Here is a 25,447-nt window from a genome sequence, read left to right as displayed (position 1 = left end):
ACTGAGAGATATTTTGCACCTCTGTGTTGCCCTCACACTGTCAAGCCTCCATGCCAACATGAGGACAGTGCAGATGTACAACCTTCAGTCTTTCAGTGTTTTGTTTTATGTATTTATTTGTTACGTTTATATCCTGCCTTTTCCTTCAAGGAGCCCAAGGCAATATACATGGTCCCCCTCCTCTCTGTTTTACCCTCACAACAACCCTACGAAGGTAGATTAGGCTGATAGTCGGTGACTGGCCCAAAGTCATCCAGTGAGCTTCCTGGTCAAGTGGGAACTTGAACCCAGGTCTCCCCAGTAGTCCCAGTCCAACACTCTAACCACTGCACCATACTCACTCTCAGTTGTAGCAGTTCTGCACTACCCCATTTTAATCATTTTTTAACCAATATTTCTCAACATACCTGAGAGTCCACCTGCATTATCAGTGGGTGTTCCATTTTTCTGCCCTACTGGTCAGAATGACACACACTTTACCGTTAAAAGGGATGGTGTTACAATTCCAGGTGATACATAAGAATACATCCCCAGTTTCTCTGTTGTCCTGTGCCCAGGTGCTTGCCTTACTTCAATTCCAGTTTGAATTCAAACCTACATCAAACCTTTGGCCGCTTAGTTGTCCTTACTGTAAAAAAATCATCACAATTAGAATTAGGGATGAGCAAAGCTTTCTAAAGTGAAATGGATTCACCCCGCTACTGATGATGATGATGATGATGTCTGGAACTTAAGGGATCTGCTTTCTACTGAAGAGTGCTAGTTGCTATGTGATTATAAAATATCAATAGCTTGATACTGACAGAAATTTCTGAAGAGTATAATTTGATTAGTGTATTTATTACTTCAACTGCATGGTAGAGTGAATCCATCCTAAGAAACCCTTCCTTGCAGTTCAGTAAACTGCAGATTTTTTTTTCAGTGCTACCTCAATACTCTCTTTGGGTGCAAGCCACTAAATATTGCTACCTTGTATAATTCAATGGGAGCACTTTTAAGTTCCAGCAGCAACATATACTTAACAGCAATAAATGATGATTACTTGGAAATGCCTTAGGTTTTAGACATAAATTTTTCAGGTGTACTCTTGTTTCTTTTCAGGGGTTGTCGATATCAATATTGTGTCCAAGTGTAACCCTTGCCTATCCAATCCCTGTAAAAATAATGGGACTTGCAACAATGATCCAGTGGATTTTTACCGATGCACTTGCCCATTTGGCTACAAGGTATGAAGAGAGCTGCACTACACCACTGAAAGACTTCTTAAGCTGCCTGTTGACTACTGTAATGTAAGATGGTGTTGGGGGTTATATTTATGGTGAACAACCTGCACTAGGGGTGACAGTGATTATTGTTGGATATGCATTCCAAAACAGCTAACACATTCCAAACATCGTAACTGTTCCACTGCGTTCTGTCTTGCAGTTTTGGATATATTATGTATGTGAACGTTGCTAATCTAAAAGCACTGTTGCACCTGCATGTGACTCATTCTGATGGTACAGGACTGATAGGTGGAATAAATGCAGGTCATGAGAAAGGGTAGAGGATAAAACAGTAGCGAAGCACCAGGGCAACTAGTAAAAGAGACATGGGAGAAACTGGGTAAGCTCCCTCCCCACAAAAAAACAACCTACAGCTTTGCAACAAAGTTTTGAACAAAAGTGACATTTGACTAGTTCAAATGTGAACCATATGAAAGGAGCATTCTCTTCGTATCAAGCTGTTCTCCACCAGAGTGCCATGCTAATTCAGTAACAATACCTTTCTTCCTTCTCACCAGCCAGCACCAAACACGGCTGTCCATCTGGAAGCTATTTCCTTTACCTTGATAAATTGTCCTAAGTCTGCTCTCTCAGCATTTGTTATTCCTTGTTTGATGCAGACGTGGAGAAAATCTTGTGTGGAGGAGTGCATTGCTACATCAGTGGGATGGCAGGAACCCTAATCCAAGTATGATTAAGCAAGATTACTGAAAGAATTTAAATGATCACTCAGTGCAACTTGAAAATGATTTCCTTATCAGGAGCATATAATTCATTACTGTAGAAGCAACAGGTCCTCAGTCACATATGCTGTCACAGATGAAAACAGTCTCTGATATGACTGAAATTGGAGTGTTGAAGTAATTCAGTAGGATCTAGTGGATAAAGTCATGGACTTCAAGGCATGGATTCCACTTTTAGCTCAGAAATGGCTTAGGTGCTGTCTGCATGGGAGTTTCTTGTGCTCCCCAATGAGCACTTTGGTGTCTAACCAGACAGAAAAGAAATGTTTCCCCAAAAAGTATATCAATATAACTCAGAGGAACCCATGTAAGCATTGATCATAAATACGGCATATTCTCACTGGAAACCTCTTCTGCCGTGCAAACAAGTGGGGAAATAGAGTAAGTTTCTGCTCAGGCTTGGTGAGTGCAATCAAGCTACCAAAACTGGGTGTGAACACACCCTCAGTGGCTTATTCACAGGACTGTTTTGAGGATATGCAAGGAAAGGATTGCAAATATCTGAGGTTGCATTATACTGGATCAGACCATTGGTCCAGTGCTGTCTACTGGCAGTGGCTCACCAGGACCTCAGGTCTTCTGCAGTCCTGCTACCTGAAAGCAAGAGATGCCAGAAAATTGAACCTTTATGCATGCTAAGAACGTGCTCTATCTCTACTGAAACCATGTATGAAACAATACAGCCATGTGTTGTAGAACACCTTGTGCATTAACAGTGGTACAGAGATGATGATGAATAACAGTTGAGGGGGGTTATCATTCAAATGCATACCCAGGTTGTGATCCAAAGAGCTCCCTAGGCATGTGCCAGTTCTTCTGTGCACTCACTAGGTTTTTTCCATTTGCTTTTCTCCAATTTCAGCTCCTTGTGTCGGAGGCCACTCTCAAAGGTAACTTGATTTTCAGGAGTGGCTTCTCAGGAAGTAAAAGAGGGCACTGTTTTTGGATGTGGGGTTCAGAAATGCCCCCTTCACAATTAGTGCTCCCAATGCAGCCCTTTTCATCTGTACCAAAATATTTATATGCTTTGGAAACAATAATAAAAGCCATTTTTATTGTAGGACTGAGAGACAGATTTAAAGTAAAATGGATATTGTGGTGGTCAAACAGGAAATGAGATGCATTTGAATTGTGTTAGCAAAGCTTTAAAAATGACAAAACAGCAAAATGCTGAACGTGCTAGTGCTTCCTCCCAAGATTAGCAATGAATCCATCGTGCAGCCAGTAGCTATTATAAGATCCTCAGCTATGGGTTATTAAAATGATTTATTGGTTATTGCTGCAGAGCATCTTTGTGAGATTCAGTGTGCAAACAGATGACTTTATGCTTTCTTTACACAAGTGTCACTGAAATAACTTAAGATTTCAGATACATACATACATGCATTCCTCTTATATTGGGCTTATATTTACACACTTGCAGTCCAATCCTATGCATATTTTACTCAGAAATTTGTTGTTGTTGTTCAGTCGTTCAGTCGTGTCCGACTCTTTGTGACCCCATGGACCATAGCACGCCAGGCCTTCCTGTCCTGCGCTCTCTCCCGGAGCGTGCTCAAGTTCATATTCATTGCATCCGTGATGCTATCTAGCCATCTCATCCTCTGCCGTCCCCTTCTCCTTTTGCCTTCAGTCTTTCCCAGCATCAGGGTCTTTTCCAGGGAGTTTTCTCTTCGTATTAGGTGGCCAAAATATTGGAGCTTCAGCTTCATTATCTGTCCTTCCAATGAGCAGTCAGGGTTGATTTCCTTTAGGATGGACTGATTGGACCTCCTTGCAGTCCAGGGCACTCGTAAGAGTCTTCTCCAGCACCACAGTTCGAAAGCATCAATTCTTCGGCGCTCAGCCTTCCTTATAGTCCAGCTCTCACAGCCATACATTACTACTGGGAAAACCATAGCTTTGATTAGACGGACCTTTGTCGGCAAGGTGATGTCTCTGCTTCTTACTATGCTGTCTAGGTTGGCCATAGCTTTCCTCCCAAGGAGCAAGCGTCTTTTAATTTCATGGCTACAGTCACCGTCTGCGGTGATCTTGGAGCCCAAGAAAGTAAAATCTGTCACTGCTTCCATTTCTTCCCCTTCTATATGCCAGGAAGTGATGGGGCCAGATGCCATGATCTTAGTTTCTTTAATGTTGAGTTTCAAACCAGCTTTTGCACTCTCCTCTTTCACCCTCAACAAGAGGCTCTTGAGATCCTCTTCGCTTTCTGCCATTAGGGTGGTATCGTCTGCATATCGGAGGTTGTTGATAATTCTCCCAGCAACCTTAATTCCGACCTGTGATTCATCCAACCCGGCATTTCTCATGATGTACTCTGCATATAAGTTAAATAAGCAGGGTGACAATATGCAGCCTTGTCGTACTCCTTTCCCAATTTTGAACCAATCGGTTGTTCCATGTCTGGTTCTGACTGTTGCTTCTTGACCCTCGTACAGGTTTCTCAGGAGACAGGTAAGGTGGTCTGGTACTCCCATCACTTTAAGAATTTGCCACAGTTTGTTGTGATCCACACAATCAAAAGGCTTTAGCGTAGTCAATGAAGCAGAAATAGACGTTTTTCTGGAATTCTCTTGCTTTCTCCATGATGCAGCGAATGTTGGCGATTTGATCTCTAGTTCCTCTGCCTCTTCAAAACCCAGCTTGCACTTCCGGTAGTTCTCGGTTCGCATACTGCTGAAGCCTAGCTTGTAGGATTTTGAGCATCACCTTGCTGGCATGTGAAATGAGCGCAATTGTGCGGTAGTTTGAACACTCTTTGGCGTTGCCCTTCTTTGGAATTGGAATGTAAACTGACCTTTTCCAGTCTTGTGGCCACTGTTGAGTGTTCCAGATTTGTTGGCGTATTGAATGCAGCACTTTAACAGCATCATCTTTTAGGATTTTAAATAGCTCGGCTGGAATACTGTCATCTCCGCTAGCTTTGTTGTTACTAATGCTTCCTAAGGCCCACTTGACTTCACTCTCGAGGATGTCCGGCTCAAGTTCAGTGACGGCACTCTCATGGCTATCAGGGACATTCAGATCTTTCCTGTATAGTTCTTCTGTGTATTCTTTCCACCTCTTCTTAATCTCATCTGCTTCTGTTTGGTCCCTGCCTTCTTTGTCCTTTATCATGCCCGTCTTTGCACAAAACGTTCCCTTGAGATCTCCAATTTTCTTGAAGAGATCTCTAGTCTTTCCCATTCTGTTGTTTTCCTCGATTTCTTTGCATTGTTCATTTAAGAAGGCCTTCTTGTCTCTCCTTGCTATTCTCTGGAACTCTGCATTCAGTTGGGTATATCTTCCCCTTTCTCCCTTGCTTTTCGCTTCCCTTTTTTCGTGAGCTACTTGTAAAGCCTCATCAGACAGCCACTTGGCTTTCTTGCATTTCTTTTTCTTTGGGATGGATTGAGTTGCTGCCTCCTGAACAATGTTATGGACCTCCGTCCATAGTTCCTCAGGCACTCTGTCTATCAGGTCTAATCCCTGAAATCTATTCCTCACCTCCACTGTATATTCATCAGGGATATGATTTAGGTCATACCTGAATGGTTTAGTGGTTTTCCCGACGTTCTTCAATTTAAGCCGAAATTTTGCAAGAAGCAGCTCATGATCTGAGCCACAGTCAGCTCCAGGTCTTGTTTTGACTGACTGTATGGAGCTTCTCCATCTTTGGCTGCAAAGGACATAATCAATCTGATTTCGATATTGACCATCTGGTGATGTCCATGTGTAGAGTCGCCTCTTGTGCTGTTGGAAAAGAGTGTTTGCTATGATCAGCGTGTTCTCTTGGCAAAACTCTATTAGCTTTTGTCCTGCTTCATTTTGTACACCAAGGCCATGCCTGCCTGTTATCCCGGTGATTTCTTGACTTCCTACTTTAGCATTCCAATCCCCTATGATGAAGAGGACATCTTTTTTGGGTGTTAGTTCTAGAAGGTGTTGTAAGTCTTCATAAAACCGATCAACCTCAGCTTCTTCGGCCTCAGTGGTTGGGGCATAGACTTGAATTACTGTGATGTTGAATGGTTTGCCTTGGATTCATACTGAGATCATTCTATCATTTTTAAGATTGTACCCCAGTACTGCTTTTCCCACCCTTTTGTTGACTATGAGTGCTACTCCATTTCTTCTAAGGGATTCTTGCCCACAATAGTAGATATGATGGTCACCTGAATTAAATTCGCCCATGCCTGTCCATTTTAGTTCGCTGATTCCCAAGATGTCGATGTTCAATCTTGCCATCTCATGTTTGACCACCTCCAGCCATCTCATGTTTGACCACCTCCAGCTTACCTTGATTAATTGCTCTGACATTCCAGGTTCCTAAACAATATTGTTCTTTACAGCATCGGATTTTCTTTTCACCACCAGACACATCCACAGCTGAGTGTCCTTTCGGCTTTGGCCCAGCCGCTTCACTCTTTCTGGCACTACTTGAAAATACCCTCTGCTCTTCCCTAGTAGCATATTGGACACCTTCCAACCTGAGGGGCTCATCGTCCGGCGTCATCTCTTTTAGCCTTGTGATACGTTCCATGGGGTTTTCTTGGCAAGAATACTGGAGTGGGTTGCCATTTCCTTCTCCAGTGGACCACATTTTGTCAGAACTCTCTGCCATGACCTGTCCGTCTTGGGTGGCCCTGCACGGCATAGCTTATGGCTTCACTGAGTTACGCAAGCCCCTTCGCCACAACAAGGCAGTGATCCATGAAGGGGTACTCAGAAATAAAGTCATGCTAAGTTCAAGGTCACCTACCCTCTGCGTAAAGGATTTATGGCTGTGATCTTTGGATCCCCCACCCCCACCACTGTGACTACACAATCTTATTCTGGGACTGGAGATGATGTAGAATGGGAACAAAAACCTATAGTCATTCTGCCCTAAATTTTGGGGATAGATGATGTGCAGAATATTGTTTCCACACAAAACTTTGTGAGGTGCTCACAGTTAGTGTTACATTTCACCTTAAAGATGAGAAACCTGGGCTATAACTAGGTAGCTTTGGGCAAAAAATTTTTATCTTAACTATGAGAAAGCAGGTTTGGAAAGTATGCATTTATAACACAAAGTTGAAGTCATTTTAGAGTGAGGCTTCCATTTCCACTTACTTATTTCATTTATTTAAATATATGTATACATCTTTAAATATTTATATACCTTCTCAAGGCAGTTTAAACTATGCATGGAAACGCAACAGCAACTAGTGCAGCTGTACAGAACTGGTATTATATGCTCTGATTGCCTACCCCCACAAGCCACTGGGCAACTACACATTTAACTAGGACTCCTTGTCACAAGATGGCCAAGATATTAACTTAACACTTTAACATAATGCCTTGAGTAACACAAGTGTTTTTTGGGGAGCAGGGTGTTGTCCAAATGAACCTGCACAAAATCCCAAATAACAAGGCTTGTCAGTTCACAAAGGAGGTAACAAAAGAAGCACAATTCCAGAGCAAGAAGCCTCAGAGAGTCCTTTTCCTCTCTACTCTACTCTGGTCTCCTCCTTTTGAGACAGAACAGCCCTGTGAAAGCCCTCTGTTTCCCTTGTGAGATGTGCTCCAGCTCCACACCCTTCCCCGGGTGGTTTAAATTGCATACAAAACACATTCACAGAAAAATGACTCAAAGCACTGCTCCTCTTACAAACAATGCAGCATTTAACAAAGAAAGGACACAATTCCCAAAGTGCAATCTGTCACATTCCTGTACCTTACATTCTATCACGTTCCTGCATCTGTCCGACAAAGATTTTTAAATGTTATCTTTCGCACAAAAAAAGGAGAAAGGCTTATGAAATCATAGCTGCCTTCTGTCTTCAGTAGATTGATGCCAATACGTGTAATGTGTAGAAGTGTGACAATGCATATTTGGTCCTTAGATTCTTACAAGTATATATTAGAAGTGTAAAAATGTATGAATGGCTTAGTTACTAATCATCAAAGATAGCATTTTCAGATGCTAAGTGGCTTTTTAAATTTGTTAGCAATATTATTCTCAAAATAAGCTTCCAAGTATACCACTGTGTTCCTAGCATTAAAGAACAACAGAAACCTGTGGTAGCACCTAGTTCTACCAATGAAAAGGCATTCTGCAACTCTTCTATCTTTTTGTCATTAATGCATTTTTTTCTGTAAAAAAACCCAAGAAGATAGAAGAAGCAGTGCAGAAAAGTAGGAGAGTGGAAAACGTCATTTTTCTGGACTCCCTGTAAAATTCCATGAATGAGGCAGGGTGATTGCATGATAAAAGCTTCATCTGGAAGCACCCTCTGTCCATATCACTTTGGGAAAATGCACTGAGGATAAAAGTCACTTGCACATGCTCCTGGCTGAGCTGTTAGTTTGGGACTTTGGGTCACTCTCCCCTGCCCACCCTCATCCCCCAAATGATGCCAAAGCCAGGCTCCATGTAGAAAGCCCAGAATTCAAGTTGTGCCCACATTTGCAGGCAACTTGGTAAACCTACCACTTCCATCTCTCTCAGAGCTTCTTTGCTGCCCAGTTAGAGGGCCATGGACACAATGAAAGGGGCTGACCTTTATATAAAGAAGATGCATGGTCATTCTAGAGAAGCAAGGCTTGTGGGGCCTTTTATAAGATTGTATTAGATGTAGTCATATTAAAAGCTGCAGGAAATATCTTGGTTATTATACTATTCTATATGTTCATTATCCTGGAAAATATTTATACTGGCTAAAATTTCAATAATCTTTAAACACCTCATAAACTCATCGTAACTCAATGAATATTAATGTAATATTGCAGAGAGAAGGAATGGAGAGGATTTTCATTCTTCAAAAGGTTAAAACCAAACTTCCATATACCAGAGAACTAATCAACAGGTAGAATGCATTGTTTCTGTCATAGGACAAATGGCACACAGGTTTCTTGGACACATACTCCTTGAAAAGAAAGAACAACTTACAGAGTAATCCTACTATTCATTTACATCTGGGGGCATGGGAGAGCCACACTTGGAACAGCTGCCACATCCATTGCCCTGCTGATTTGCTGTGGGCTGGGCACAAGGTGTGGGGGGCAGGCAGCTTCCCCCCCCCATCCCTCTCATTGTGGGAAGCTCCAGGGCTGGTATGGAGTCCTGCCATTTATGCCTGTGTGTCAGGGAAATGACAGGGCTGTGGATGTGGCATCTTTACAAGCACCATCGACTGTGCTGTTTTCCCCTGCTCTGCCAGTGGGACATCACTGGTGAAACATGTACAGTGGCATGCTAGGGGACATCCAGCAGTATAGCTGTCGCCCTGACAGCGGAGTGATTCCTGTGCTGCCGCCTGAGGTCCTTCAGCGGGCTTTTAGGTGAGGTTAGGAGTATTCCCATAAGGTGTCCTGCAACAGTAAAAGCTGCGTACATAATTAAACTGCTGTTTTGGGAAATACCTCCTCACTGATAATGGCATGGCATTTCTAGAGAAAATAACAAGCAGTCACCTGTTTAAGAACAGTAGAGAACTGTCCTCTACTGAACCAAGCATCCATCGGGTCCAGAATACTCTCTCCAACGCTGGTCAGCCAGATATCTCCAGGAAGTCCACAAGCAGGGACAAGGGGTGACATTCATCTTCAGTGACCCTGACTGCATGATCGAAACAAGCCATACTGCGGCGGCATGTGCTGGGTGAAATTTGCATCATTATTGCTCGGGCGCAGCTTGTCATGACATCTAAACCCAGACGGCATGGCTTGCTAGAGGTTTAAACAACCCTCAAATAACCCATGAGCTGTCATACAGTTATTTGAGGGTTGTTTAATCTTCAGCAAGGCATGCCACCTGGGTTCAGATGACACAAGCAGGCAGTGATTATTCAGATTGCGTCCAGCACGTGCCACAACTTACAACAAGCCACCGTGGCTTATTTTGATCATGTGAACCAGGGTAGTATGTGGTAATCAGAGATATATAGCCCCTGAACATGGAGGTTCCATATGCAGCTATTACTTTAATCAATATTTATATATCTTCATCCATACATTTGTCTAAGCCTTTTTAAAGCAACCTAAGCCAAGGGCCATCACCGCACCTTATGGAAGTAAATTCAATAATTAAACACACATTGTTTGAAGACATACTTTTTGTGTGTCCTAGATTGCCCACAAGCTTTAGCATTTTGCTATTATAAACCTCTGTCATATCACCTCTTAAAATGTTATAGCCCAAATCTTTGGCTTTTCTTTGTATGCCCTTGTATCTATGCTCATTTTAGATGCCCTTTTTCGTTATCCTTTTTTAGTGAGGGCAAACAGAATTGTGCTCAGTATTCCAAATGTGGCTGCACTATAGTTTTATATAAAGCTTTGTGACACAGTTATTTTATTTTCCATTTCTTTCCTAATAATTCTTAACATGGAATTGTTTTTTTCATTGTCACAGGTTGCTGAGCTGACACTTTCAAATAAATGGGCAGAATTCAATGGGCTGATTCTCATTCTGTTGCGCAAGCGGTGGGTCCCGCCAATTCTGTTTTGCAAGCAGGGCCCACCACTTCTGCAACAATTAAGTGCTTCCCAGAGGAAGCCCTGGAATGAGCAGGAACACTTGTTTCTCAGTTGGGGCAGGTCAGTGATGCTTCCTTATGTGAGCTCTGCCAACCAGCCCTGTTCCAGAAACGAGTGTTTTTGCTCGTTATTTATTTATTTAATTATTTATTTATTTGCTGCATTTCTATCCCACCTTTTTTCCTCCAAGGAACCCAAGGCGGCATACATAATCCTCCTCCTCCTCCTCTCCATTTTATCTTCACAACAACAACCCTGTGAGGTGGGTTGGGCTGAGAGTGTGTGACTGGCCCAAAGTCACCCAGTGAGCTTCCATGGCTGAGTGGGGACTAGAACCCGGATCTCCCGGCTCCCAGTCCAGCACTCGAACCACTACACCAACTGGTTTCTAGTTGGCCTAGAAATGCTAAATCTTCCTTCCACAAGTGGTGAATCCCACTTGCAGACAGGAATTGGCGGCGCATGCGGGAATTGGCAGAGGCCTAAGTGTCCTGTGGGATCCTGACCAATGTTCCACTATGACCCTAAGATTTTGTTCCTGTTTAATTACAGCAAAATAGATCTATTCAGCTTTATGTCGTGGAGGGAAAATTGTGCCCATAAGCATTGCATTGGAGTTATAATAGAACAGAACTGACATTTCAAAATATTTTATTTATTATAAAATAAAGTGTATAATTTAACACTCTTTTATGGTAGAGGGAGTAGAAAAAATATTACCAGCTTAGACATACTTCCCCAACTCAGTGCCCTCAAGCTGTTTTGGACTTCAACTTCCAGCAGCCTTTGCCAGCATGGCCAATGGTCAAGTATGCTAGGAGTTTTAGTTCAAAACATCTGGAGGACACCAAGTTGGGAAGGCTGATCCAAGACACAACAGTTTGGATCCAGAGTTCTTTTCAACCAAGGAGAGCATCCCCGACCAGAGTTCCACTCAGAAGGCTCCTGCTGACTAAGAGAAGTGGAGAGGTCATTTTTGCCAATTCCCCTTTCCTCTGCAGCTCCCAGTGCCACCCTCTCCAATGTTCTAGAGGGTCCCCAACCCCCTGCTGAATCAGATTTGGGGGGGCATGTAGGGACTGCAGGGGGAAGGGAATCATTCAGAATAATCTCCTCCTTCCCCATTCAGCCAGTAGAAAAGCTGGGCTGGATCAAAAGCTTCCCACAGATGAAAGGAACCCTTCTGTCCATGGGAGGCTTATACTTGATCCAACTAATTAGGTTTTTTGAATTGTTTGTTTTATCTTCCTTTGAGGCTAGGCACCTTAAATTTCAATCCTATACACACATACCTGGGAGTAAATCCCATTGAATTCAATGGGCAGTGTCTGATGTTAGTCCTATGTAGAGTAGACCCACTGAAATGAATTCATTTCAATGGGTCGACTCTATGTAGGGCTAACTTTGGATACTACTCAATGGTGCTTACTTCAAAGTAAACATGTATAGGATTGCACTGCTAAGACACAACATTGAAAGTATTTAAATGCATTTAAAGAACAGAATGCCACGAAGTTTGATTTATTTATTACATGTATTCTCTTCTATGTAAAAATACAAGCTTACTTAAGAAAGGATATTATCTTTGATGAGTTAACTCTACTACAAAAATAAAAGTCCAGAGTACCTCTAATTTTTAAATAAACATGCTTCCTTACAGGTTTGTAGTATTGCTGCTTTGCTGAGATGTTGATTAAGTTAAGAACATGATCTATGTTGCTTTATGTCTCTAATCATATTCATTTATTATTGTTTATATTGAACGCTTTACAAGTGATAAGTACGTAGGGAGCAAATATCCAAACATTAGGTGATAAAATTATTATCCAGTGCCTTGCAATTTTTATCCACTTTCCTTGCAGTGCCAAGCAGTCATCTATTTGTTGTGCTTTTCTCAAAACACTGTCTTAAGGAAAAAATGGTTTCACTGAATCAGAATGGGTGATCTGATTCTGAAGGCTGCATCTTTTGTGTCTGCCAATGAGAAAATGCAGGCAAGGGAAAATAGACTGAGTAAGCTTCTGTGTGAAAGATAGAAAAGGACTAACCATTTTTCATGAACTTTCCTTGATAGGGTCGAGACTGCGGCACACCCATTAATGCCTGCATTCACAATCCATGCCGTAATGGGGGGACTTGCCATCTCACTGACACAAATCAAGATGGATTCAGGTAACTGAAAGCAAATTGTGTTTAAAAGCAAGATAATAGATAAAGCAACTTAGTTTTCATTATTGTGAAACCGAAAAGGCTATCATACAAAAATACCCCATAACTGAAAATCACCTGGCCATATATATTAAATTAGGGCATGATCCAGGCAAAGCTAAGCATTTAGTCACATTGAATGGGAGAGTTAAAGCACATACTTAAATCTCTCCCATTTAAAACAATGGGGCTGAAAAATACTTAACTTTGGCTGTATCGTGGCCTTAATTGGGTTTCACTGTGACGTATTGTTTGCCCTGAGACAGGCAACCATATTTTCCTCTTAATGCGTACTAAAGGCTGTTCCATTACAGTGTTTTGTATGGATCATAGTAAATTATTTTTGAGGCATTTCAAGGACAGTTCTCGCACTCTCTTTTTTGTGCAAATTTAGTATGTTTCTTTATAAGCAGTTGCAAGACACTCTCCTTCTAAAGTGGCCTCATAGTCAAATATGGTTTAAAGAAAGGTCTTGTTATGAAAGATTATGCTAAGTCGTTGTTATGGAAGGTGCTTGAAGGTTTCACATGCTAGTAAAATGTACTCATCTGAGGCTGAGAAATGAGTTATGTTGGCTGATTACTTTTGCCTCAAAGAAGAGGTGAGCATTAGGAACCTCAAATTCTCCTCCAGCTTGTATTAAAATCACTTGTTTTATAACTTAAAATCAATGATTAGAGAAGCATTTCTGTTTCCTCCCCAGTCCTAACATCTCCTCCCCACCCTAACTTCCACATCTATTTAAACTGAACTTACCAGCCAGACTGGCAACAGCAGTGCTGCTCTGGCTATGGGAGTGAGGGGAAAAGGGAGGTTTCTCCCTCCTCGTGCCTGGCGTACTTCATTGCAGTACACCAGGACAAAAGCCTCTGTGTTCATTCGGAAGTGTTGTTTTTCAAAGATGTATAGCAATATCAGTAAGTAAAAGGGAAGGGACTGGGGGTGGATGGGAGGAAGGAGAGGTTTCACAGGAGGGGTAGAATTCACTTTGACTTGGAAATGCACCACGCTATTTTCTGATTTCTTGGGAAATATCTTGGTTCATTTCCAATCTTATCTGCCCATCACTAGATTTTAAACTAACTGCCCATGAACTTTGCTAGTTTATTCCAAGTTCTAGGATTTTGACAGAAGAACATGTGAAGGGCTGAAGAAAGTGTGAAGGGATGGGAAGACAAAATAGTGAGAGGTCGAACAGAGGTTACAGCTGGAGGGTGCATGTTTTTGAGCAGAAAAATGGCTGGAGGGGAAAAGGTTAATCATTCCCTCTGCATCCCTCACCCCACCTATTGCCATTCCTCCCATCAATTTGGAAGCCTCCTGCAGCTTCTTTTTATTATTTAAAAAGAAGAAGTTTGGAGACAGTTTCATACATCTACCATGTAATGCCTAGTTTGGTTCTTAGTGTGAACAATCCGGAAGCAGAGTGCTCCCATACTACTCGGCATTTAGCTCCCTGTTAACAGTTAGCTCCTGCTGGCAACAGGAGGAATTGCATTCCTACATCCCGTGTGCCTTGAGATGAGAGACTGTTTTCTCATGAAACATGATGTGTATGAAATGTTATAAGGAGAAGTCCCCCTTGGAATTTTGTGTTGTGTGGCCTGTGAAAGAAATTATATCTTATATACATTTTCCCCCCTCCCAGAGAAACATATTAATACTCAAGCTCAGCTGCCAAACTTGTCAAACCTTTACTCTTGTAAAGGAAAATTTAAGCCAAAGCGTTCCTCCATATGAAATGCCAAGTGATTTAACTCCCGGGTTCCTGTAGTCACAGACAAGAAAAATTATCTTTTAAGTAATGGTAAGGTGGTGACATAAGCCAGGAAATTCACCCTGTTATGACTGAAACTCCATCCTCACACCCTTCCTTCCCCTGCTGTGCCTAGGTAGCATAAGGGGCCCAAACAGCAGGTGATTCCACTTCTCATATTTACTGTTGTAACACGCTGCCACAACAGTGTCGGCAAAGGGCATGGGATCAGATGGAAGTCTTAAACAAAATCTCTTTCAAGCATTTAAGTGTAAACAATTTGGTCTAAGATTGTGTTTTCTCTTTGTGACAGTTACTTTTCCTTTTTTTCTTTTCTTTTGGTGGTAAAAAAAAGTTGCCTACTCTCATGATTTAAGAGACAGCAAACAAGTTTAGATGTACCCATTTCACAGTTTCTGTTTGCATTTTCTATAGTTAAGTTTTTAATGGTTGGTATTTTAAATATTATTCTGACTACATTGGTACATGTATTAGTAATTATATTTTTAGAATGTATTTTTATGTTTTAGGACTGTAGGGTTCATCCCAGTCTTGCACCTTGAGATACAGAAGAATAAAATAGAAAAATGATAAATAGTTATCAATAAATACAGATTTCAAACTAATGTCTGTTTACACTCTTTTATGACAAAGTTTGCCCAGTGAGAAATAATGCTGGCAAAAATATCAGACAGCTACTCTTTGTATATTGGCCCCTTTATCACCTACTTGCTGTCTCTACTGAAAACGTTTAGCAAAGGAATCCAGCCTTCATATCAGGCCTTGATCATTGCTGAAATCTTAAGAGCACTGGGTCAAATCCACTTAAAGTGAAGCACTTTATGTCCTGTTCCCATCAGTGAGAAAGGTTTAAGAATGTGTTCAGTTAATCCATTGAAATAAATGGGATTCACAAATATTTAATTTTGGCTGGATAATGCCTATTGTGATGAAGCTGCTATAGCTCCTGTGTTAATTGGAAATATTATTTCTGTAGCTGGAGCACATCTGTCTGCAGTACATTTTCTTCCAGTAACACAAACCGCACTTAAGAACTTGTGTTGTTGTTGTTGTTTTTTTAAAAAAAAACTGATAGATTTTGCAGTGTTAATGTTTCCGTAGTTGACAGATGAGTTCAGCGTTCATGGGCTATTGGGTTTGTCCAGTTGATATGCAGGTGTGCATACTAGTTTTGCCAAACGGCCCTAAAACAATTGCTTTAAAAAAAATCTGTTGTGAATACAACAGCTGATTTGTAAACTACAGTACATCTGGCCAGCATTCATCTCATCCAAATACTAAATCACTTGATCAGAGTACCGTAATATAATTTAGTACTTTCAGTACAGCCAGCCATCTCATATTCTACTAGAAGACATGCCTCTAAAAGTCCTAGTATTATATTCTGGGCGATATATTCATGGTCCTAGGTTTATATTAGGGGTAGGTGAACATGTGGTGTTCGAGCTCATTGAGGTTCATCAAATTCCTCCTTGATGCTCCGCTCACTTTGCTTGTATTACCAAATACAAGCATTTTTTTTTTCAGATCAAGAAAAAAAGACTTTTAAAACATCAAATATGGGTGCCGATTTTTACTTTAGTGCAAATTCCTAACACATCTGTGAACTAGGAGCTTTCAAACAGATTTGAAGATTCCATTATATAGTATTAAGGTATCGGCACTGGATGGGGCTTTGTATTAATGAAAGATGTACATATATTTGATCATGGAAAACTATTAAAAAGAGCTATATGTTCAAGGCCTTAGACCAGCAGGACTTAGCAAGGAAGCTAGTCCATCTTGTGTAGTAAGTTGTTACCTACATAAGCTTATGCTTATGCCACAATAAGGTCTGATTGCCATTTTCTATGGCTGTGTGTGTGTGTGTGTGTGTTCACAGACACACACCCAACTCTTTTCAGGGTATGTCTTTTGGCATGATTGTAATTGGCCAAATCATGTTGGAAGATGCTCCACACCGCTTACTGTGTGAATAGCACCCATGTAAGCCCTGTATTTGAGCAGTAACCATGCTGCCATCAAATATATTAATTGGACCCACCTATAAGCCTTTGAAGTGCCAGAGAAATGTTGCCTTTTCACAAGGAAATATGTATCTCAACTAGGGATATACAAGAATTTTTTTTCTGTTTGCAAATCATGGAAACATGTCCCATTCACAACCCCAAACATGAGCAGGAATGCAATGCTTGGGATTTTTTTCCAATTTCCTGAACTTGCATTTGCATTCAAAAGTGTGCACTTGCACTAGTGTACATTTTCCCCCCAAATCTGCATTTTCATCCTTTAGCCTATGGGGGGAAATTCATATATTTGATTGGAAAAAATGCAAACTTCTAAAAATGCGGTTTCTCCCACCCCTCAGTCCAGCTGCTACAACTTTGCAGAGTGTGTAATCATAGCCAGGAATAGGGGAGGGAATATCTCTTCCCTGATTGGAGGGCAGCCCTCCATTGCCCTATTCCTAACCTCCATTCTGTACTCTTCAAGTTTCCAACCTCCAAGTCCTTTCTGACTATGACCTGGTTTGCACGGAATGACAACCCAGAGTATGGGTTGAGTATGGGTTGTCTCAGAGTTGCCTAAGAACCCAGAGTTCACAGCCCAACAACAAACTATGGATTCTCTTCCTGGGTTGTTTGTGGTTAGCAAGTGATAGACCATAACCTACCGTTATGTGTGAAAACATCTGGGTTCACACATAGCAACAACACATTCAGCAAGAACACATAATCTGATGACAACCCATATTCAACCCATACTCTGGGTTGTCTTTATGTGTGAACCAGGCCTATACAGTCAGACTTGAAGAATTTGCTCCTCCCCATGATTTCTCTGAAAGTAGTACATTCAGTCTTGTTTCACTAGCTCAAACTTCCATATGAAATGAAACTTACTTCTGAGTTTCTTCAGTGTTCTAGAAGAAAGGCTAATCACTCATGCCCTCCCTGAAGCCTTGGTGTGGCATATGGAGAAGCAACCTTTCATGAAGTATGGTGTTCTGGCTAAAGATGCAAGTAGTATAGGCATACTTTTCACAGTAATTCCTTCAGCAATCTTGTGGGAAATTGGTCTTCTAAATCTATATCCACATAGAATAATAATTCTAGTACCAAATTGTATGAAGAGTTCTCTGTCTCGTCTCTCCTCTCCTCTCCTCTTCTCTCTCTCTCTCTCTCTCTCTCCCGAAGGCATGATTTCTGAGACTAATATAACTAAAGCAAGAATGTTAGTAGCTGCAAACACACAGAGTTTGAAGTACTCCAACTCTAGCATTTTGGCTGATTGCCATATTAATAGTATATTCTTAATTGTATACATCACCTGTTCCAGTCAGAATGTGGCACTCAGAAAACAAAAACAACCATGACAGACTCTTTTTCTTTTTTCTTTTCTTTTCTTTTTTCTTTTCTTTTCAATTGAAAGAATGAATCTGTGCTCCCAAACTGAGACCTTGTGTGCCAAGTTGCAGCCTAGAGCACATTTTTATGGCTGAGTTATAAACCCCTGAAAAATGGGGTTTTGTAATGGAAATGGGAGACATGATGAATGGATCATTTTATTTAATTAGAATTCTTTTATCCTCCCCCACCCCTCTTTTCTTGGCTACAAAAGATGCTGTGCAAGCTCTTCTTCTCTTTTCTTATCTCCCACTTGTGATCCCGTGTATCTCCACAGGGTCAGAACGAGGACATTTTTTATTGGATCTAATGAGGTAAAGGACAGGCAAAGAAAATATTTCATACTGATTTAGTGTGCTTTAAGTAGAATTGATTCAAGACGTTTGTTTTCAGTCATCCCTTCTAAAATTATATCCCTATCCCTTCCAGCAATCAGGACATATGAGTAGTTAGTGTAGGATGAGCAGTGTCAGGCTGTTCTGCACAATCAGTTCACATCGCTTTGTGGTAGTTTTTTAACACTACAGCAGTGATACTGCTTTGGCACAGTCTGCAAGAATCCAAGTTTTTGTTTAGTCATGCTGCATTGTTTTGACCTCTTTGTCCTTATGCCATTAAAAAAATAAATAAGGTGAATTGTTCCTTTTGCTTAAGAGGGAAGAGGGTTGCCACTCTCTTGCTGCTCAATAATATGAAATAATCAAAATCTTTTGATGCTGATGTGGCATAACTTCGATAAAATTGCCTACTTCTGCATTGTATCCTTTCCTAGCTCTTTTATTTCATGATTTTAATTGTGTGGAGTTCTCTCTCTCTCTCTCTCTCTCTCTCCTCTCTCTCTCTGTCGTATCACACACTTTTGGTGTAGGAAGCACACAAGCTCCAGTGCACCCCGCACTACCATAGCATGCACAACCCACTCCACTACTATAGCATTGTCCCAAATATCAGATTACAAGTTGCCTTGCCAAAAAAAGCGGTGGTGGTGTTTTAAAGAGTAACAGGAGAGATAAGAGATGTAGGACTTAATAACTGCACCCACAGTGTTCAGTGCTATTGCCATTGCCAGTACTACTGCCAGTTGAGTATGCCATTACTATGGAGTCCGTGTTACACTGTAGAGACCACAAACATGATTTAGGTGAGGTGGTTTGAGCACACAATTTCCACATTCTCCCATTGCTTTCTGGGGCAGAGAAAATGTGTTCAGTCCCCTTCCACAGCACTTACAATATGTGTCTTTCATCACCCCTAAGCACTATGACAGTTGAGAAAATCTGGTATGTGAACAGTGCAAGAGAAAGCATATGGACATTAGATCTGGGGAATCATTGTGCTTGCAGGACTAAGAAGACCTAATGTCTGGAAATAGTTTGCCCCAAGCTCTGGTAGTTTAACTCACAGATTTTACAGTTACATCTGAAGACCAATTCTCATATCACTTTTCCCTGCTCAGGGAAATTGTGCCGATTTCTATGATGAGCAGAACTGAGTGTACAGCTTTTTCTAAACAATACCAGTTCAAGCTCAAGTCGCATGTTCGAATGCTTCCCCACAAGAAAAAGATAATTCCCTACAGAGTAGGGGGAAAGGGGGTTCCATGAAGAAGCATTCAAGCGTGCAACCCCTTTCTCCCTCACACACACACCTGTACACATCCAGACCTTCATCTCGCCATTAATCTAAGAAACCCACCCTCTGAACTGCATATGAACTGAAAAGATTCAGGAGATCCTATGATGTTGTTTTGTGTCTCCATGAAGTGATACTACCAAGGAAGTACATAGTGCAGTTTCTGTTAATTTCTATCTGCAACTCTGCACTGAGCATGTCATGATTTTTACAGCAATCCTAGGCAACTGAGTCTGAGGCCAGATAGTCTGAGTCAGGAAGAGCTGATAAAATATTTGATATGCACTGAAGCTTAAATCAGCACTAACATCCTAGTTCAACACCACTTAACCTTTAGAGGTTAGCACATGGATATTCAGTGTGCACAGTTCCTAATTCTAACTCATTTCGGACTGTTATATAAATTAATCTTAATTTCTTTACTCCTCTGTTAAAAGTTGTTCTTGCCCTATTGGATTCGAGGGGAAAACATGTGAAACAAATCCAGATGACTGTGAAGATAATGATTGTGAGAACAACTCAACTTGTATGGATGGGATAAACAATTATGCCTGCCTCTGCCTCCCTAACTATACAGGTAAGCAAATCATTGCTAGAAATATAGTCAAAGGTTCTAGGGTGTATTCCTTGGAGTTTCCATTTTAGGCCTAAAGACAACAGTTCTTATATGATGGATAGATAATTGCACAAGAAGAGTGAACTCAAATACTAGGTGGAGTCAGATATAGCTTAGCTCATGGTTTTTCAGACTAGGGGGAAACACCTGACTGCTGTTGGGGTAAGGGCACCTCGGAATGCTGCAATCTGGATTATCTCCATCTCACCAAAAAGGAATTCAATGGGGGGTGAGGAAAATGTTGGCGGTAACAGAGACATCATTTCCACATCTCCACCAATTGTGCCAGCTCTAGCTTGCAAAGACACAGGTTCATGAATGGAAACCATAAGAACCACCCATTTCAGAGGCATGGAGGCAGTATGTTACAGCCTGCTCAAACAAGAACCACATTTCTAGTCGCCGGTACCTAGCACTAGAGCCCCTTACCCTCTCCTATCTCCCATGAAGTTTTAGGGATCCAATAGGCCCACTGGCAGTATTTCCCCTTGAATATTCCTGTTCTGAACTTGCATATTGTAAAGGATGGGGAAGGAAAAGTTAGGAAAAAAGATTCATATTTGTTAAAAAAAAAATGGAGGGGAGGTTATCTTGGTGGGGAGGGGTGTCAGTAAATGGAGTGTACTTTTGTGTAGCATGGAATGGACTGATTCTCCACTTGTATAGAATGCTAGCAAGGGAAGTGGAGGTTCTGTGTGTTTTTTTAAGCAGTCGATTCAGGTTTTCAGGAGAGGCATGCCACCTACCTTGGAATTCTCCACCTCCCCATCTCTGTTGTATGTGTGTGTTGGGGATAAGCTGCACAACCACATTATACCGAAGCTCTGCACCTGCCCCAGGGAACTCCCCCACACCCTCCAGAACAACTACATTCTTCCTTGCTTTTTTGCACTGTACATGCCTATGACACGCCAGCATAGGTGTCACAAATAAAGTACATATGAAAGGGGTGTGTGTAGGGTGCCCTCCAGGTTTGAACTTCAGTTCCCATCAGCTCCAGTCAGAATGGCTAACAGCCTAGAATCCTGGGAATTGTAGTCCAAAACATCTGGAGGCACCCTACACATACACACACACGCACACGAAGGCTGAAACCGTGGTTTCCCATTATGTTTGAAGTAGCCGATTGCCTAAAATTGGAATGTGGGGACAACAACAGTACAATTTGTATGCAGTAGAGTCCGAAACTACTTAATTTTTAAATGGAGATTTGTGGGCTCTTTATTCTGTGTGAGTGTTATGCAATCACTTCTGTAAGCTCTGTTTCTATGTATATGGAGAGGTTCTGATTGCTCAGTGGTGAGGGGAAAGCACTTTGCATGAGTTCAGAGGCACTCTACTATTATTGAAATGTTATCTTTCCTTAAGAATTCTGTGTATTGACTGACCGATCTCTGGCTAGTCACTTACTGCCGTGGAGGCTTACCACGCATACCAGAACATGCATTTCCCAGCGTTCTGGTTTGCATGGTGAGCCTCCATGGAGAGAGGAGGCTTTCCTCTTCAGGGAGATGGCTCCACAAGTAGAGGGTGATCAACACAATGAGGGAGAGGGAGAGGGAGAGGGCTGAAGTGCTTTCTCTTCTCAGTGTTTGATCTACCCAATAAGTGAACACCTGAATAGGGCTCCAGTGTTCCTCAGCTGTAAAATAGGATCAATGTCCTCTAAGTCGTATATATGCAATGTAGTGACTATACCAGGGGAGGGCAGCCTCTGCCCTGTGGAACTAATCTGGTTTGCACTGGGGCCCAATCCTATCCAGAGGGTAGCACTCTCCATAGGCCCCGCCCCCTGCCCTCCCTTAGCCTTGCCCCCTGGTGGGACTGGAATCCCCATCAGAGGGCAAGTGGTGCAAAGGGACTGGAGATAAGCTGGAGGTTGCCCTGCAACACTAGCCCGGGACTTGCAGGAGCCAGCTCAGACCTTTTCTGGACCACTTGCACTTTGATTGGGGATGTGAGCAGCCCAGCTCAGCCATGGTAAGTGTTAGCTGAGTTCCTTTCTCCATGTCTTTCTCTGCACAAAGAGAGAGAAAACTGAGCAAGGTAGGGCTGATGACATCATGGGAAGGGAAGGATGAGGCCCACCCCCTTGACGTCATCTGGCCCGCCAGCAAAAGTGGCTGCCCTTCCCTGGCCTGCATCTATATTGTATTCATATGATTTGCTGTGTCGTGTGTGGCTTGCCTCATTGCTTTTTTTCATCTGGAACTTCTTGCTTACATGCACTTTTTGTTCCCGTTCCTATTTGTGGTATATTTGAAATTGGATTGTGTTGGCACCACCATTGTCTATCAAGCTACGCCCGTAGGGTGCCAGACTTCACCCCCTATCTTCACGCACTCATGCACAGGAGTGTGTCCATTTTCATCCCTGAAATGTTGGAGCGTATGCTGGTATAGGACATGCAGCTCTACCTCTCGTTCAAATCTTCACCAAGGTTGGCCATAGAATCCCTGTCCAAATGTCTGGAGACGGTGAGTGGCTGGATGGGGAGGAATAAGCTGAAATTGAACCCTGACAAGACCGAGGTACTTTTGGTGGGAGACAAGAGGAGGCTGGGGGATGTTGACCTGGTGTTGAATGGGGTACGGCTACCTTGAAAGACCAGGTCCGCAGCCTGGGGGTCATTTTGGACTCCCACCTGTCCATGGAGGCACAGGTGTCAGCTGTGAGCCAGACAGCGCTGTATCAACTCCATCTGATACAGCGGCTGTGCCCCTTCCTTCCCGACCATCTGCTCCCATCGGTAGTACATGCCCTGGTCTCCTCTCGTTTAGACTACTGTAATGCACTCTATGTGGGGTTACCCTTGAAGACGGTTCGGAAGCTGCAGCTGGTATAGAACGCGGCGGCTCGCCTGATTAAAGGCAGCCGCCAGCGAGATCACATGACTCCAGTGCTGAAGGAGTTGCACTGGTTACCAGTTGTTTTCCGGGCCAAATTCAAGGTGTTGGTTTTGACCTTTAAAACCCTATATGGTTCCAGCCCAGCCTATCTTAAGGAGCGCCTCCAGCAACACCAGACAGGCTGCTTAACAAGATCAGCCTCGGATGGCCTTCTCTCTGTCCCATCATCCAGGACAGCTAGACTGGTGGGGACAAAGGAGAGGGCCTTTTCTCTGGTGGCCCCCACTCTGTGGAACTCCCTCCCTAGGGAACTCCACCATGCCCCCTCTTTAATGAGCTTCCGTCGTGCATTAAAAACGTGGTTGTTCAGGCAGGCATTTGGGGTGGGTTAGGGTATTTTAGAAAACATTTTTATTGTAGAATTTTATTGTTTTAAACTGTTTAATTATATGCTGTACATTGCCCAGAGTGGCTGGGTGACCAGCCAGATGGGCGATTAATAAATTTAATAATAAAAATAAATAAAAATAGGAGAGGCACTCTGCCCATACACAGATGCACATTCCTTTATTACGTCACAGCAAATGAATCATGTTAATTATTAATCTGAAGTAAATCATGCATCGTTATTTTAAAACTGTACTTAAAATAAAACATAATGGAATGTTAACAGGTAGTTTAAAAAAACATATACCCCTACCCCCTGGCCACAATCCAACATGGTGTTAAGCATGCTTACGTTAATTGAAATCAGTAGTTCGACTGTGTTGATTCTTCATTGTCCTGTTGCTCCTGCCTTTGAAAGCATGCCTTAAGTGTATTCATGGGGAATAGCTCCTTCAGTGGCTATTAGTCATGACAAGTGGGGCCTACAACAAAATGTTGCAGTGTGGATGAACCTGTTCAGGATTCCAGCCAGCCAGACTGCCCTCTTCCAGGGTACTCCCTTCCCATTCCCATCTCCTGCAACAGATACTCAGCATTCCACAGCCACTGAGGCTGCTCAGCCTTTTGCGGGGCAGAGGGAGGTTGTCCCTTAGGGTTTGCTGCTACAGGTTTTTTTTGTCCTTCTGCAAACCTTGCAGTTCCCCCAAGAATGCTGATACCTTTCTCTTGTGTGTGTCTGGTGCCATTTTAGCTACGTAACAATCAGCACTTATTCCCCAGACAAGGAATTATGGATATTTGGAACCTCCAGGTTCAAAAACAGTATGTCTCTTGCTGGCAGTTTCAGGGGAGCAACAGTAGAAGAGAGCTATTGCTTTCATGTCCATGTTCCAGAGGCATCTGGCAGGCCACTGTGAGAAAAAGGATGCTGGACCTGATGGACCTTTGATCTGATCTTGCATTTTTACATTCTTAATTCTCAGCTTAATATGATGTCCTTTTGTTCTAAGTTTTGGAGAAACAAAACTTCTCCAAAAGTGTTTCCACTTATAGGGACACTGGTAAAGTGATTCCCTCTTAAGAATATAGAAAAACTGCACGTATCAATTACTTCAGCAAGCAACTATCCGTTTATTTGTTTCATGCATTTGCATTTACACCCCACTCCCATTTCATAATGTTAGGGACTCCTATAAGATTTTTTTTTTTCAAATTGTCATAATACATAATGTAACAGTAATAATTAAAACATACTAAACTATATAGCAAAATATAAACCTAACCTTAACTTTTAAGCAGCTTAGTTCTCACCTTTCCTCTGACAAATGATACATTTAATGGTTTTGCCCTGATTCACCCAGTACATCAGTAGCAAATTTTGAAAGTTTAGATTTTTTTGTCCTCCCCCTTCCCTGATTTTATGGCTAGGAACTATATTAGCTCAAGCATCTAAGAATACAAGTCACCAAATCATAATTGCATATATTCACTGTATTGTGGTAAGAAAATATCTACATTCTTTTAAACCATGAAAACGTGAACTGGTCTTGTTACTCTCTGAGCTTCAGACACTTAGTGAAAGGCTCCTTGTAAGCTGGAGTGTATTACATATCACGGGATTTAATAAGTATCAGGTTTGAGCGGCTTGGTAAGTAAATCTAAAATTTCCCAAACTCTTAAAATATTTGGGGCCCTTTGGGGACTCTTGTGTAAATGGTTGACTGGGAAAACCCTTAAACCTGAATGAAAACTAATTGTTGCTTTAACCATCTTTCTGCCAGACCTTTACAATGCTTGAACTTAGCTTAAGAGGAGAACTTGGAAACTGATGTTTTGAGGCAGTGGTTTTTATTGTGTTATATCTATATATTAACCATTCATTTACTTTACAGTTTTGCTTTCTTTATATACTACAGTGAGAAACTTGACACAGCAAAACAGTATCTTCACTTTTATTTTCTTTAACAGTGCAAGACTATAAATGCTTACTCTGAAGTAAGTCATATTGAGCTCAATGGGACTTACTCCCAGGTAAGTATGTATAGGATTGCAGCCTTACTATAT

General features: G+C 41.9%; 1 protein-coding gene across 1 annotated transcript in view; it reads left to right on the top strand.

Annotated features, from left to right (window-relative positions):
• The window catches only part of SLIT3 (slit guidance ligand 3), a 693,114-nt gene that overhangs the window by 582,165 nt on the left and 85,502 nt on the right, over positions 1 to 25,447 (top strand). The window contains exons 26-28 of the mRNA XM_084838630.1: positions 1,102 to 1,226; positions 12,585 to 12,682; positions 19,969 to 20,108. Coding sequence (XP_084694756.1) covers positions 1,102 to 1,226; positions 12,585 to 12,682; positions 19,969 to 20,108 — 363 coding nt within the window. The remainder of the gene's footprint in view (positions 1 to 1,101; positions 1,227 to 12,584; positions 12,683 to 19,968; positions 20,109 to 25,447) is intronic.

The sequence above is a fragment of the Heloderma suspectum genome, chromosome 2 (assembly GCF_057233095.1).
Source record: "Heloderma suspectum isolate Gila_16-S chromosome 2, 16-S_ref, whole genome shotgun sequence".
Taxonomy (NCBI): Eukaryota; Metazoa; Chordata; class Lepidosauria; order Squamata; family Helodermatidae; genus Heloderma; species Heloderma suspectum.
The sequence above is the reverse complement of the archived record's forward strand: the minus strand, read 5'-3'. Positions and strand labels throughout refer to the sequence as shown.